Source organism: Oryzias latipes, chromosome 17, assembly GCF_053564925.1.
Source record: "Oryzias latipes strain Hd-rR chromosome 17, Olatipes_Hd-rR_3.1".
Classification (NCBI taxonomy): domain Eukaryota; kingdom Metazoa; phylum Chordata; class Actinopteri; order Beloniformes; family Adrianichthyidae; genus Oryzias; species Oryzias latipes.
This window is the reverse complement of record NC_136253.1, coordinates 29,548,179-29,564,148: the sequence shown is the minus strand read 5'-3', so window position 1 is coordinate 29,564,148 and position 15,970 is coordinate 29,548,179. Positions and strand designations below refer to the sequence as shown.

General features: G+C 38.3%; 2 protein-coding genes across 6 annotated transcripts in view; both read right to left on the bottom strand.

Annotated features, from left to right (window-relative positions):
• Positions 1 to 1,000, bottom strand: part of per2 (period circadian clock 2) — a 30,039-nt gene extending 29,039 nt beyond the window's left edge. For all 4 annotated transcript variants that reach the window (XM_011486861.3, XM_078935195.1, XM_078935196.1 and 1 more), the window contains exon 1: positions 825 to 1,000. The gene's annotated coding sequence lies outside the window, so the exon portion shown is untranslated. The remainder of the gene's footprint in view (positions 1 to 824) is intronic.
• A 5,403-nt stretch (positions 1,001 to 6,403) lies between these two features.
• Positions 6,404 to 15,795, bottom strand: LOC101161090 (solute carrier family 12 member 9). 2 transcript variants are annotated; one of them, XM_023965406.2, is made up of 15 exons: positions 15,416 to 15,795; positions 14,854 to 14,988; positions 14,604 to 14,741; positions 14,426 to 14,529; positions 13,447 to 13,648; positions 12,662 to 12,769; positions 12,204 to 12,315; positions 11,877 to 12,034; positions 9,632 to 9,714; positions 9,028 to 9,152; positions 8,748 to 8,940; positions 8,497 to 8,671; positions 8,122 to 8,268; positions 7,728 to 8,047; positions 6,404 to 7,634 (listed from the first exon to the last, which is right to left on the bottom strand). In XM_023965406.2, the coding sequence occupies exons 1-15, from the start codon at positions 15,609 to 15,611 to the stop codon at positions 7,122 to 7,124; spliced, it is 2,709 nt and encodes a 902-aa protein (XP_023821174.1). In that variant the 5' UTR covers positions 15,612 to 15,795; the 3' UTR covers positions 6,404 to 7,121. The 2 variants fall into 2 exon arrangements, with proteins under 2 accessions (XP_023821174.1, XP_023821173.1); XM_023965405.2 differs by having other exon boundaries at positions 6,404 to 8,047.
• Positions 15,796 to 15,970: the final 175 nt, after the last annotated feature.

Sequence of the window (15,970 nt, the reverse complement as noted above, 5' to 3'; positions counted from 1 at the left end):
GATAAACACCTGTAAACGACTTCTCCTTGCCAACCCCTTTGTGCGTCAGTCACTCTTACTCCTCCTTCTCAAACACAAAGGGCAGGCTGAATTTGGCCACATCAGCCTGCGGCTATGATGCAAGTTTATTAAAAGGGTACACCTGGATGCTGTGTGCTGAAAATGAAATAAAGTTTTATTCACAAAAATCTTTCTTAACACTTGGAAGAGAAAGTTTCCCACAGCTGGGACTCGTTTTACGCATTAGAATAAAAAGTTGCGCACTTAGTCAACTTTTTTTTCTACTTTTTCCCAAATTTATGGGTTATTTTTGCATTTTGCAAGAGTTCATTCTATTATAGCAGATATATTTTTGCATTTTAGGGGGTAAATGTAAGCAACGAGGGGAATGATGCAGCATCATCGCATACCGTAAAATCCCTAATGGTATCTGCGTGTGGAGTCCCGTCATGTGCATGGCGCAGTAGACTTTATGTAAGGCGTTATGCTGGAGTTTTCATGTGACACCTTCGCATGGAGGTACATTTTTAATGCCACCATTGCCCGGTCACTCCACGCCGTGTCCTCCAAATGCGTTATCCCCACATTTTTTATTTTTATTTTTATTTTTTTGGAAGAAAAGTTTCTTAAACTCCGCGTCATTCCGGAGCTTGAATGGAGCGCAGCTCCTGCTGTCATCAGTCAGTCTAATAAATACTGCTCACCTTTCATTTTCAAATATTTTTTGAAAGAACATGTTACCTAATCATTATCATACAGAAATAAAAAAAAATAGGTAACACAGTAGTGCTGCGCATCAGTTTCCACAAACTCCACAGACTCACCTCATGGAAAAAGCTCCTCTGGTGTTGGCGGTGTCTTCCCAAAATGAGCCTCTGATGTTAGGAGGCACTCCGTCGGACTCCCATGTGAAGATCACCCTGCGCTCCACTGCTCCGCTGCTGCCTTCTCCAGCTCCGGCTGAGTCCACACACTGCCGTGGTTCCACAACGCAGGCAGTGACCTCATTTCCAGCCCCTCCCGCGCTGATTGGCCTGCGCCAAAGCCACTCTCAGAAACTCAGTGACGTTGACCAATCAGAGAAAGGATGACAAGTGAGGGCGGGTGCGGAAACTGTCGCTCCGCGCTGTGATTGGTCCGCAGCGCTGTCTGTCTCTTTATGTAAGGGTGTCACCTCCTTCACGTGGGAACCCACGGATACCAAACCGGCGTGCGAGTAGCGGGAGCAAATCACTAGCATGCAGCTGCCGGTGAATGAAGCAGCGGCCATGGTTGGTCCAGAGCGGCTCGGAACGGCCCGCTGTTATCTAAACGGTTACACAAGTGTGTGTGCGGCAATGTGGTGCTCAGTCATTCACAGGAGTTTCAAAGTTCCTTCACACAACGAAAAAGGACGGGAAAAAAGCTCAGATATAACAGATATAAAATTAGTTCAGGATGTTATTATACTATTATATTATATATTTACCAATATATATAGGGTTTTTCCAAAAATGTTTTTTGTTTTTTATGATTTCAGTCCCTTACTTTGCCTATTAAATTTGTTTTTAACATTTTATTTTTATTATGTTTAACTAATAATGTACAGACTTTATAAATGAAGGTGATGAAGATGAGTCACATGCAAGCCTCCATCTCAGAGTTGGGACCTTATAGATTCAAATAAAAAATGGTAAAGTGCCTCTCATATAGAGGGTACATGTACCCCTGGGGTACGTCATGACCCTTTAGGAGGTACTTAAAAGTTAAAAATACCATGTTATTTATCTAGTAACATTCAGATAATCTTTTTTTATTTTTTGTTATTATTTTCAACTCTAATTCTTGCTTGTACCCCGATGTGTCTAATAAATAAAGCTCTTTTGCATTGGTCAGGGGTTGGAAATATAAAGTTTAGGCTTGGTGTACACAAACCTCTGAGGTGGAGGAACAGCTTCAAAAACCATCACATTCAGATGCTTTCTGGAGATGGGCTACAACTGTCTAGTTCCTCGGGTCAAGCCTCTCCTGAACCTGGATCATTGGAGGAAACGTATCAGGTGGGCTAAGGAGAAGAAGGACTGCAAAACAGTGTCACTGTAATTATAAAATTATTTACAGGAAGTGTATTTTTTTCATTCATGGTACAATAAAAATATAATCAAATAGATAAAACAGGAATAAGTTGTATCTAGGTCAAATTCTCCTTTTTTCCAGGGAGCTGGAAGTGGCTCCCTGGGAAGAAACTTGAGACCTCTGCTTCAGAATGAATGGAAAATGATGAAAAAGGACAACACATAGTGAAAAACTAAACATATCTGTTTGATGGGTTTTATCAGCTAAATGTTCAGGGAAACCTAAAGTTAAAATGCATCAAATCCACAAAAGGGTCATCTTCTTAAAAGCAATCTAACATACACAAAAATATGAAAATGTTACTGTGCATTATTTTATTTATTTTTTTGCTAAACTATTTTATTAAAAAAAAAATCAGTATTTCAAACGTGACTTTAATCTTTGGAAAGGATGCTGTCTTATGGAATTTCAACATTATTAAAATAATTAATTCATTATTATTTTATACAAAAAACTTTTATTACAACAGTAAATTCTTTTACTAATAAATATATCTCAAAGGGACTTCATCACTGTTTCAAAACATGACTCAAAGACTCATGTTAGGATTTTTTGCTGCATATTTTGGAGCCCAAATTTAGCTTTTTTGTCTGCTAAATATTGCAAAATGTGTCTGGACGTGTTCATATTTCTTCATGCTGTTTTTGCTGCCACAGCAGAGCTGTGGACATCAACCTTGAACTTAGCCTTGATTGATCTGGTTGCCTCAAGTTAATGTGCTCAATTAGTTTTTTATTTTACAGACTTGTAGGAGGAATATAAGAGTCTAAACATCTAAAGTGGAACCCCTAGGAGTCATTTGTGTCCTACAGAAAAGAAAATGTAAAACACATGCCTGCCGTCTCAGTTTTTTGTTAGAGGGGACCAGTAAACGATGCAGGAAGCTGCAACCAGACCTCTGCATCAGACATAACACACCGCTAAAGCAGCATGTTTTATCTAATAATAAGAATACATATTTAATCAGAACTTTCCTGCGATTGGTATTGCGAAATTTTATTTCACAAAACTCCAATTACAAAAGGAGAATTTTGCAGGAACTCCAACATTTTACTCAAAGATTGTGTCACTTTTTATTTGTTTTGCATTTTACTGGTAATTAAGTGATATATAAAAACTGAGGTAATATGTATGTCTATTTGGAGAACTTGTATCTAAGGTTTGATCACTTGCTACAGTTTTTTAACGTGATTAGGCTATAACTCTGTTATTTCACAGTGAACTCACCCTTGATCAGTAATTCAAAGACCAGCAGAGGTATACTGTATGTCTTACCATCTGCACATGGTACACAGACAGCTTGCATCAACTGAAGGCTAAGGGAAGGTGTTAAAATGTTCTGTCAAATGTCAGAAATAATCACTTGATCAAATTTTGGCATTTACACTGCTTATGCAATGTGATGCTTTCACTGATTCTAGCCTTATCTTAAATAACGACTTAAATAGCCATCACTTTATGTTAAATTTAATACGTTTTAACATTTCGGCACTTTAACGAACAATTTGGTTTGGGCAGAAACTGATCATTTACATTTGTTGAAACGTAAAATGAAATTAGTGGAAGAAAACATGTCAAAAATGCTTTAATCTGCACTATTTGGGGTGCAGTCATCACTCAAGGACTAGTAATAACCCTGTGAGATGGCTGACAAATATGGTGAGGCCCCCCTGTTGCAAACAAAAGCATTATGCCTTGTTTGGTGCCTGAAACTAAAAGCGTGAGAGTGACGCAAACCGGCCGACGCTTCTTCTCAGGGCCACGGAAGGAGAGGGGATCCCTGATGTGAGGGGGTGGAATGATACGCAACAGTAGGTGATCAACGGCTTCACTTGTTACGCTGAAAGGAACGAACAGTGAGTCAGTTTGGATAACAAATTAGGCACAAAGCTGATCTAAATGTGTCTAAAAAAGATGTCAAAGCCTGAAATAAAGCCGTGAAGAGAACTCCAAGCTCCAGAAGGGAATGGAGAGCTCAGAGAGAACAGTGAGCGTCTAGTGCCAACCTTTAGAAGGTCGGTCGTCTCCATGCCATTTTACTGACACTAAAGAATGAACCGTTTATTAAGATCGTTGCATTTCTGAGAGAAGGTATCTGTCACCTTTGAAGCTCTAGTAAACACAAAACCATGTCTGTTCTTCAGCTAACACTTGTGGATATTTCTATAAAGAGTCAAAGAGGTTTTAAATAACCAAAAAACTTCAGACCCCAAAACAACATGAGTGTTGCAGCCATACCAGGCATTATTACAGGACTGCATGAGTTCCTGTGGGTAGTTTTGCTATTTCTGCACCCCAATTAAAACAAACCTGCATATTACTGTCAAGTAAACATTAATTTAAGAGCAAATAAGCGAGAAACAAAAAGCTAGCTTTCCTTTAGTGCTTAACTGTTTGCAGGGTTTATAAACTGCAACATGGAGCCAATCTGTGTAAAAGATCATTTGTGGTTACCTTAGCATAAAATCTTGCATTAAAAAAGATCCCAAATTGTGTCTCCTGATATTTCTTAGATATTCAAAAGTATTTATAATGTAAAGATGGACAAACTGGCAAAACACAAAACTGGATTCTCACTTCTCAACAGTTCAAATCAAATGTTTGAGTGCCAGATTAAATCAAACGGTTCATGGCTAGCATATCTTCACAGAAATAACTTGAAATTGTTTTTAGAGCAGGAGGAAAGAGAACACACTCCCACAAGGGAAAACCATGCTGCAGCCGTCCTCCCACGCCAACATGAAGCACTGCTTTTGCCTCATTTTACGTCATCAGCACAGATCCAGGCGGCAGGGGCCGATGAGGATGCAAGTTGCTGCCACATCTTCCACTTTTGATTTTTTTTCTTTAGCAGTGTTTGCTATAAAATTATATAACACATAAAACTCAATTTATTGATATTTAACTGTTGACAGAGTTTAAGATGAAAAGGTTGGTTTTACATTGTTGAAAAGCCAAACGTTTCTCAAAAAACCTGCATCAACAGAAAGTGGGAGTTGATTTTGTTTTTTTAACCACAGAATTAGGAGGAAATTTAACGTGTAACCTTGATCCAGTTGATTACTGTAAACACAAAAGCAAAATTGCAAAAAGTACAAAGAGCCCAATGGCGTCAGTCTTTCCCCCACCAGCATTTCTACAGGGAACCTTGAAACAGGTGGAAGTTTCTTGGAAGTTAATCTTTTTCACATAACCCGTTTTCATACTACTAAAAAAAAAAAAAAAAAACACCCTTAGATTATATTCAGTGAAAACAGGAATTTCCAAGCTTTATTTTTCAAAAACAGCAATTACTAGATTTTTTTGTTTCCAATTCCACTATAAACCAAGAAATTCCTCCCCTCTTTTTAGAGACCATTTCCTCTTGAAGCCAATATTCACTGCCTCTGAATAAATATCCAGGACATGATGGATAAAATCAAGGTTTCCCCCTCCAGCACTAGGAGCTGCTTCCGTCTGTGAGCGCTCTTTCTCCCACATACAGGTCGTCAGCAGGGATGTAGGCGGATGATTATACACAAATAAAAAATATGGGATTCTGTTGCAAATGTGACGCAAGTCATGAATGACTTTTTTTTTCCATCAGGAAAATGCATTTTGGAATCAATGAAAGGGAATCTGCATTATCTTTGACAATCTCAGATGAAATAATGGAAAGTCCTCATTAAAAATTGTACAGATGACATTTGCATATTGTCGCCACATTTTCTCTAGTCATTTGTGGACTTTTATGAACAGTAAAACACATAAATAACCTAAGCTTGTGATTTTGTTAAATTAAATTTAAAAATCTAATTAGATGGAATTATTTAAATTATTCTAATCTGACGTATGACTATTTTTTGTAAATTAATATTTATTGTTGCTTCATTGTCTAACAAATTGAAAAAAAGTTATTCATTTAAAGTTTCACGTTTATTAATGAATTGATCCTCATGGTCACCTACAGGAAAACAATTGAATTTGTCTTTTTTTTTGTTAAATGCCCTTTTATTGACAATTTGTCACAACCTCTAAACTATCTACCACCGCTAGACTCTATAGTTTACATCTATTTCGCACATTAATTTGAAATGCATCCGGAAAACTACAATTTCTGCTACATCAAAGATGCTACCTGTGAGGAACTAGCTTTTTTTCAGACAGGAAATCACCTCACCACTCTCAGATAAATAAAAATTAAGACAGTTTGCCTCCTCAAAGCTATATTATAAGTGCAGCTTGAATCAAATGCATTTGAAAGTGCTCAAAACACTTTTTTTAAAAGAAATTGCAATCACAAACACCATTCAAGCATTTAAAGACCAATTTATTTTCTTACAGTTCAGTATTTTTCCTACATCAGCATTCATGCAAATTCTTGGCTAACTCCATTCTTCCTCTACTGATGGCCGCTCAAGATGAAAGAGACCTTTGACACAAGTGCCTTCTGATAATTGTTGCTTCTTTGTGATTTTTACTTAATGTTGGAGCATGAAAAGCATAAGAAACATGCTAACATGCTAGGCAGCCAAGGTTTTTGGATGGCGCCAAACCCTGCCTCCATCTGTGACAACACACCATCCTGCATGCTGTTCAGGAGTGTGTGGGCGGGTGTCAGTACTCTGCAAAACGAATCAAATTCTTCTCAAATCAAGCAACATACGTCACAGATATGTCAAGAAAAAAACATTTTGAATACATTTTTAAAAATAATTTCTTCCCATAGCTGTGCGGTTATATCATTGACTTTCTTTTGGATAATTGTCATCAAACGTGACAATTCCTAAACTACAGAAGAACCTCAAGACATTTTTTGATCAACTTCTGACAAACCTTTTATTTATTATTTTAAAAAGTAAAATTGTAAAGTTTCTCAATGGGTCAGCTCAGAACTTTTTGTCAATTTCCTTTCATTTTATAAAATGTGCAAATATAACCAGGATCAATGTTAAATGTGGGATTAACCGTAGTTGAAATCCGGTGACAAACGCACATAAAAATGGGGATAGTTTGATTCTGATAATCTACAAATCCGTTGTGACGACAGGAGTAATTCCATGGATGAGCAAAGTCGGGCCAAGGTCCCTACTCAACAAGTCCACCTGATGCAGGTAGACACGATAGCGGCGTGCATCCGATGGGGGGTGGGGCAAATGCAGGAAACGCACAGCAGTTTGAGGAGAGCTGTGCCGGAATATTAGACTGTTAACGGCGCAAATGTACTCATCTGGCGTGGGCGAAGCGTCACTGAGGCGGGTCTGAACAGAGTCATCCTTATCACTTTGCCGCCTCAGCCTCTCTTCATCAGTCTGTGGGTACTCCACCAGATCTTCCTCCCCACCTCTTCTTTGCCAGTGCAGTCTCACAACATTATCCCAAGCCACCTTCTGCACTTGAGCTGATATTCGCAACTCTTTTAGCATACTCCGAAGCCTCAATTCTTCTTCTTCTTGCAGCCTGCCACCAGCCTCCACACACAAGAACAGGCGGAGACTGGCTTGTTTCCAGGCACGGACCTCTTGGAGCACGGAGGCCAGCTGCAGCAGGAATAATGAGGAGATGTTGACGTATCCAAGGCTGCCAGGCTGAAGCAGATTCAGAGGCCATACATCAATGAATGGCCCTTTTACCTTTTGGTGATCTCTAAACCCTTTCCCTAAACCCAGCACTTCTTGCCGATCAAACTGGTTAAAATAACGAGCCAGAATCACATTCTTTCCCATTTTGAGAGCATCTGCAATGATGGACACATATTCTTCTTCCCTCAGCTCTTTGGGTTCTTCAGCACCTCGTACATCAGGGAAAAACGGAGAAAGATGCTGCCCAGAATTTATAATCGGACAGACCGCATCTACTCCTTCATCAGACAAGAGCAGGTCACTGCACAAGTTATCTTGAGGGATGCAGTCATCATAGAAGCCTAAGATAAGGGTGTTTGGCCTCATTCCGCCTAGAAACCAGGAGATATTTTGTGTCAACAAACTATGGAGAAAAATGAATGATAATATTTTCATATTGTCCTACCAAAGCCAGAAATGAAAAGCAGATTCCGGACTCCATGTCTGACCGAGTCGGCCAGAGTGAAGTTTACAAATGCCTTAATTTTCAAATGATCCACTAAAGACAGCCAGGAGTCGTAATAGCTCTGCAGTGGGTCAGAAGGCAAGCCATCTGCACAATCACATAAACACAATTAGGTCCACAACGTCTCTTATTACTTTCATTCTATTTGCAAATGCCCCTTTTTTCCCACCAAAGAAAAGTTAAATTGATTTGAGTACCAAGGAGTGAAAATTATAATTCATCGAACATAAACGTTGCTCCTGTTAAAATATCTGCATCTGAAATCTGAAGTCATGTTTTAAACACAGAAGCCTCCCGAGTTTCAATGATTCTCACCAAGGGATCCCAGCTTTACGTGTCCCAGCACATAGAGACCACTTTTTTTCAGGTCATTAACAAAAGTCATGAGGCGCGTGCTGCTGCGAGGATTTGCAACCATCAGCAGCACCTGCAGCCTCCAGAACTTCACGTGGTCCTTTCGAGCATCCAGCATCAGCAGATACTTGCGCACCTGCAGCAGGAAAAATGAGTGAGTCATTCAAAAATTCCTACTAATAGTTAGGAATGTAGGTAAATTTATCATATACCTGATGAAAAATAAGAGCTTGGCTTATGTAGCCCCAGTTGCTGCATGGCCCCAGGTAGTGTATAAGCATCAAGAGGAGCAACATGAAGACTATGCTGGCAAAAGCGTAAATGGGACTGATCAAGAACATCATGACCAGACAGCCAAGGATGCCAAGAGTGCAGGTATGCCACGTAAAAAAGCGGAATGAGGGTCTACAAATGAGGGATCAAGACCAAAAAAAAAAGTTCTAAGGTGAAACACATTCCCCCAAAAGAGAGAATTGCTATTGTCCGCCATACCTGAAGTTTGGTGCAGAAGCCCATTCAAGGGCCAAACAAGCCAGGTTCACAGCAGCATAAACCAACAAGAAAAAGATGGTGACAATGCCAGCTATGGTGTTCAATTTTCCAGCAAATAGCACCACCTAGTGGAAGAAAAATGGAAAATGATTTAAAGTACTAATAAAAAATAAGAACCAAATGATTTACCTAACAAAAAAAATGTTAAGAGCACCAAATCCAAGAGGCAAGACTGAACGGAAGAAATAAATAACAAGAAAACATTCAGCTCTGCCTGCCTTCAACAATAAAAAGCCTATCAACATCTAAAAGTGGATGATCATTCAATATGTTTAAAGTGTTTGTGGTCAATATTCTGTAATGTTCCAGCCTGTCACTTCTGTAAAAGTATAAAAAATCCACATTGGCCTGCACATAATTTACAAACCATTTCCTATTTAATCTCCAATTGTAATCTGTTCTGTACTATGTGTTGATTATATTGTCAACACATTTACCATTTCAATAAAGAAATAGCGTTGACCTCTTTGTGCACATACAGTTTTAAAGGAAATCACATTTGTGCATGAAGGACTGTCAGGCCACGCCTTCAACAGCGCCTCACCTGTACGAAGAGCCACGAAATGAGCACAGACACCCAGGGGTTCCCACTCCGAGCGGTTTTCTTTGCAAGTGCCAAAAATACACCTAAAATGATGTAAGAATTAACAAAATATTTGATGACTTTTTTCAACTAAACATTTTAAAAATGTAAACAACAAAATTGCACGGCAAGGCCACATTCCAGCACTGTGGGCCTCACCTGTGGAACGGATGTGAGGGCTTCATCCACTTTGGAGGAATTTAAGAAAAAACATCTCTATAGCTTAGCTTTTCTGTGATTTTTACATTTCAGCATGTTTTAATTTGATTTTATGGACCATTTTTCCCTGTTTGTCTTGTACAAGGTGCATGTGTGTTAAGGGGCTTCTTTTATGACTGCTATTTTTACTGTTTTAAAAAAAAAAATGTATTTTTATGTAAGCACTTTGAGGTGTTCTACAAATAAAGTTGACTTTGAGCAGGCATGGCCTAAAGGTGGAAGTTCAGGTTTGCGACACTTGTGAGTTTTTGAACGTACTCTCCCCACATTCCTTTTAATAAACCTTTTTTAGACTAGGATAAAATGTAATCCTAGTCAGGATATGTATATGTGAGTAAATGTATTTGATTTCTAAAAGCAAAATATGGCCTCCTGAAGAGAAAACTATTACTCACAAACACCAAATCAGACAAACAAGTGAGTCATTCTGCACTTTTGAAGCCAAATGCACAATGAAAGGACTTTTTCCTTCATAGAAAGTCAGAACTGCCATCTGCAAAGTGATGCCTTCCAAATGAACATATCCCTACAAGGACAATGAGACATTAAGCTCAAAACAAGCTTTTAACATCTTACAAAAATCACATATATGCAGATGGCTGAATAATTAAACAAAGAAGCATTTTTTTCCCCTGTTTTTAGATCAACTGCTTTGCCTCAATCATAATGTAAAATATCGGAATAAAGGAAGAACCTACTGGAATAATCACGTTTTACCTTCCTGCTCCAATCAGTTCAGATTTTCTTAACAATCCAATATAGGAGCATGTTTAAAGAGCCACTCCAAAAAAATCGTTCTTAGTATTTTAAACATGTCCTTGTGGCATTTTTCTTCTGGGGTATTATATATATATATATATATTCAGAAAATTAAGCTTAAAACTGCATTTGAATGTTTCTTTATTCAAATAGATTTGAGTCAGGAGCTACAATCAGAAAGCCACAAGCTTCCTGCTCCTCTCCATTCTGATGCATTCACTTGCAGGCAAATAGATCAATCTACGTCTTCATTCTCCTTGACCTTGCATCTGGATCAAAACTGTGCGGCTGGATAGAAATTGCTCGCCATTTTGATCACACTGCCAATATTGTGATAAGGGTGTGAAGGGCTGTAAGCTAGTGGGAAAGCGTTTGAACAGATTGTGATGGGAAATGGGGGAGGGGCTTACAACTTACCAATAGCTCCGCCCACAACTCAAAGGCAAATTTCTAAAGAACTACTGCCGCTCTGCAGAAACTATGTCATAGAAAAAGACACAGGTCATTTGATTTTGCCTAAAAACGGCATCATCGTAATTGAAAGACCACTGGGAATGCTTTGAAAATAGATGAAAAGATGATCTGAGTGAGACTTTAAAAGTTTTGTTGATAAGGTTTGGCACTGATGTCTCCTTAAACCAACATTACCTAGTCTGTCACGTTTTGATCATTTCTGATTAAGAATCCATTGACGTATTATTTATGGCTGTTTACATATGTTTACGATGGATTGGTGCAGCATCCACAGCTATGCTGCCCTTGAACCAGTCTACAGAGTCAAGAGAGAGCAGCATCTCAGGACAAGGCTTTTGATGTGCCTGTCAGTTTACGTTCTCACCAACAGCCATTAGCTGTGGTTTACAGAATTAATCTGATTGTAGATCTTATGAGCTTCCTTTGCAGAGTAGCTGGAATTTCTCTTAGCTACAGGGAGCAAAGATTAGCCATCTGGGAAAACTCATAGATGTGGCACTCCTCCACAGTGAGAAGAGCCAGTTGAGTTTGTTTGGCAAAAATGCCACTCAGATGCTGTCCAAGTAAGGCGTTACAGCTATGTCCAATCAGCAGGACACAGACCATAGACACACTAGGGAGATCATTTCTCCTGGGTGGCCTAGTAATACTTCAGTATCTTCCTAGTCAAATTGGCAAATTAGACAAAAGTCTGTGCTTTTTTTAGTCCTAATCACACAAATTGAAAAGTAATAGATTCCAAGAAAAATCTCACCAAATAAGTTGTCTTTTGATAGAGCGTACAAGATCCTGGAAGCTCCTATGAGGCTACTCATTGCAGCAGACATGGCAGAGGAGTAGATTCCAACTGTCACCATTGGCGGCCATACATTAATATCTCCCAGAAAACTGTAGTCTCTTTGGAGAAGGTAACTGTGTGATTAGTGAAAGAAAAAAAAAAAATCCAATTTAAGATTCACTTTAGAAGATAAACCAATAAAAGTCAGCGAATGTCAGTCTCTTATTGTGGCATTTACAAAGACATTTCCAGCCCCCTGATGATATGTTTGTGTGTTTTATGTGCATTTGTGTTGCGTCTCACCGGTCACAGGTCAGCGCAGACAGCAGACTAATGAGATTGTATATAATGAAAGTTGCGAGAACGGCTGCAAGCGTTCCTCTCGGGATGGAATAGCTGGGGTTTTTTAGGTCACCTGGATAACAAAAGCCAGAAGTTCACACTTATTAAAATGGAATATTTTAGAACTACACTGACTGTCTGCCAAAGTTGATTTTTAAAAAAGCAACTGATGGAATGTAATTTTCCAGAATCCACAACTTTTCTGATGTTTTAAATTACGGGGGAAAAAAGTCAATATTGTCAGACAGTGACATCCGATACGAAGGTGTCCAGACAAAAGAAAATATTGGATTATGATGCAACACATTAGTGAAAATCCCCAAAATATTTAAGCTTTCTCATAAATTTAGACTTGAACACACGTGTCTAATGTTTCGTAAAAATTACAGTATTGCATCCCAAGTTCTCTCAGGTCATACCTGACATGTTTGATCCGGCCATGATCCCAGTGCAGCCGTTAAACAAGACAGCAAACACAGTGGCGAAACTCATCAGGTCACCGGTGGTGTAGTCCACCGTGTAATGAGCTTAAAGAAGGAAAATAATTTATACAACTGAAAAGGCATTATTTGTCTGTTTAGTATGGTGGCCCTGAAGTACAAATCACATCAACGAATCACTAAAAGAAAAGGCCCATTAAAGATCAAAAAAAAAAAAAAAAAAAAATAATAATAATAATAAAAACCATTCCATTTCAGAAATCTAAACAAAATACCAGAAACCAAAACGTGATTTTTAAAAAATATAAAAAGGAAACGTTTCCAGAAATCAAAGAGAAATTTAACCAAATACATAAACAGGAAAAGGTAAGTATTTGGGACATGACTGATTGGATGATGTTTGTTCACCTTTTCAGCTGGAAGTTATTTGGAAATATCTTCCAGCTTCTGGCTACAGCCACTGCAAAGGTTTGGTGGTTTCTCAATCAACTCTTTACCAGAGTGCAGGCAAAACATCCTTCTGCTTTCCCTCTTTTTCAAAAATTTAACGTTTTTTTTTTTTAAATGTTTCAGTCTCTCTCATTTTAATTTCTAAAATGTAATGTCTTTTATTATTAATTTTGCTTTTTCAAATTTAACTATGTTTTTCAGGGCCCCCGTAGTTTGGAAATGAAATATGCTTCAAGACAATATTTTTGCCTCAGCCCTTCCTTCTAAGAGAGCAGACAGATTCATTTTGACCAATAATAGCTAAGGACACTTACAGAATAGATTGCCCTCCAGAGTGCGGAGCCTGACGCCAGTGTAATTAGCAGTGGCTGGGCTGGTGTTGTTAACATGAAAAGTATCTGGTAGAATCACCACAGTGGGCTCCAGAACAAAGAAACTAATGAACACAGAAGCCAGGACTGCCATGACTATGATGAAAATCAAGAAAGTGGCTTTGGCGTAGATGTGAGCTCCCACCTAAAAAGACAAGTTACAGTTTTAAGTAAACAGCGTACATTCATTCTTTATAATATCTGGTAAATACCCTTTCAGAGAATATTTAGACACTATTTCTACTTCTGAAAACAGTCTTTGAAGTCTACCATTGTTGCTATAGTAGACAACCATCGTTACCTTTAATGTAAAAACACAAAAAAATTTATTTCAAGCTTATAACCATCAACATTCTTTAACAATATGTTAGGTTCAAAATCTAATATTTTCAATATGTTTTTGTGTCAGATATTATTGGGGCAGTTTTTTGATGGAGCACCTAAAATAAAATAAAAATGGATAATCATAATTAAAACACCCCTGGGAACGCATTTACAATAGATCAAAACATAAGTGAAGTGGGTCTTTCAGATTCTTTTCTTTCATATTTTAAATAAATTTTATTTTGAAATGAAGTCATGTCTAAAATAAATTACAGGATGATAAATTTAAATCTAAATTCTGGATTCACCTCGTTGTTTGAATATTAACATCAAACAAAAATGGAATAGCCACTTATGAATTATTGTCATTTTTTATAATAATTTATAATTTCCACTCAGAGTTGACTCTTTTTTTCTTAACTTAGCAACTCTGAGGCTGAAGGTGAAGGATTTCACCTCCAATATGATTTTAAAACATTATTTAAAAGAACATGCCAAAGCTTTTTTTTCTCAGCTGTGAAGACGACCAAAAATGACAAAATAATCCAAAACTAGACATAAAAAAAACTTTTTTTAGAGTAAAATATGCAGGTCTCACCAAGCAGACAATGAAGCACAGAAAAAGCAGAATGGTGCCGTAAAGCAGACACCACCAGTACCCCGATGGCAACACCTGATGACCAGCAGCAACCGCAGCATCTTCTGTGAGACAGTCAGAAGAAAGTACTGCTTTAAAGCACTCATGCAAAGATATCTGACATTGTACTGGACTTTACCCTCTGGTACTCCAAAAGTAGTCATGATGGCCTCAACCAAACCCAAAATGTAAAGAGCACATGCACACACGCTGGCAAGGAAAAACATAATTCCAATGCTGCCTCCAAACTCAGGGCCCAGGGCTCGACTGATCATGTCTGGGAATCAAAATGAAAGAATGTCTCCGAAAATGACAGCACAAGGAAAAACAGAAGGAAACAATAAGAAAAAAATCACACAAAACAGCTACTTTTGTCTCGTCAAGGATACAATAAGCGCCTCCAGCATGTAAAGCCCCGTTGGTAGAGATGGCACAAACAGAAAGAACAGTCATTGTAATGATGAAGTACGCCACCATAAACATGGCAATGGAGTGGTACAGTCCAGCTTGACCCACAACAAATCCTGCAAGAAAGAATTCCATAAATTCATAATAGATATTTTAAAAACATTGATATATTCAAGTCATTTCATTCAAGCTATTTGAGTTTAAGCACAATAAAGGATTTTTAATGATAACTTCATTGTCCAACTGTAAGAAAAAAGAAAATCTACCAGGAACCCTTATTAGGAAAAATAAGCATATTACAGGTGTGAAGTTGAAATCTTAATTTAATTTGTTTTACTTGTGCTTCAATTTGAAACGTAAAATTAATCATTTTGCAACTTAAAGTGCAATAAAATCTTTAAAAATGAATGGTAAAAAGAAGTATTAAGGAAGCTAAAAAATAAAAAAATTAAGGAATTAAAGACAAATCCTGTAATTCCAGGTCAGCTTTTCCAAGAAGTAATTTTCCAATCATTTCTGGTTTCGTTTGTCCGTGACACACACCCACGCGTAAAAACACGACGACGCTGAACATGGACAGCAGGGTTGGGATGACCACTCCAAACATGACTCCGAGCTTCGGGCCCGCCGGACGCCCGGCCACTCTGCCCCCCTGGAGCCCGGTCAGGTCGGACACCTGCGGATCTGGACCGGATCCGGAGTTCCGGCCGTGGTGCAACAAAGGTGTTTTTTCTGTCATTCTTTGCGATTCTGCCGCTCGATTTGAAAGAAAAGAAGACTAACGTGGTCATTTAAAATCATGAAGAAGTCGTTGACTCAGTTCACTGTAGCACTGACCCGGGGCGGTAAACTCAAACCCCTCCACCTGCACCTGCAGGTGAGACCTCAACCAATTAAACCATGACGTCATTTGCGTCATCAGTGTTAGGAAAACCCAATAGGGGACTAATGGGCATTTTTTTCCCAAATGTATCTATCGGTTTCAGTTTGCAATATGTTTATGTGTACATTTATATACATAAATAAAACATTGATTCAAAAAAACATGTAGGTTTTCCCTTTAAGGTAAAATGTGGAAAAGAAACAAAACATTTAATT

Coding starts and splice junctions, on each gene's coding strand:
- LOC101161090 (XM_023965405.2), bottom strand. CDS start 15,611: ATGACAGAAAAAACACCTTTGTTGCACCACGGCCGGAACTCCGGATCC. Junction 13,649..14,425: donor TGTGCTTCATTGTCTGCTTG/GTGAGACCTGCA, acceptor TTGTCTTTTTAG/GTGGGAGCTCACATCTACGC. Junction 12,316..12,661: donor GGCCGGATCAAACATGTCAG/GTATGACCTGAG, acceptor TTTGTTATCCAG/GTGACCTAAAAAACCCCAGC.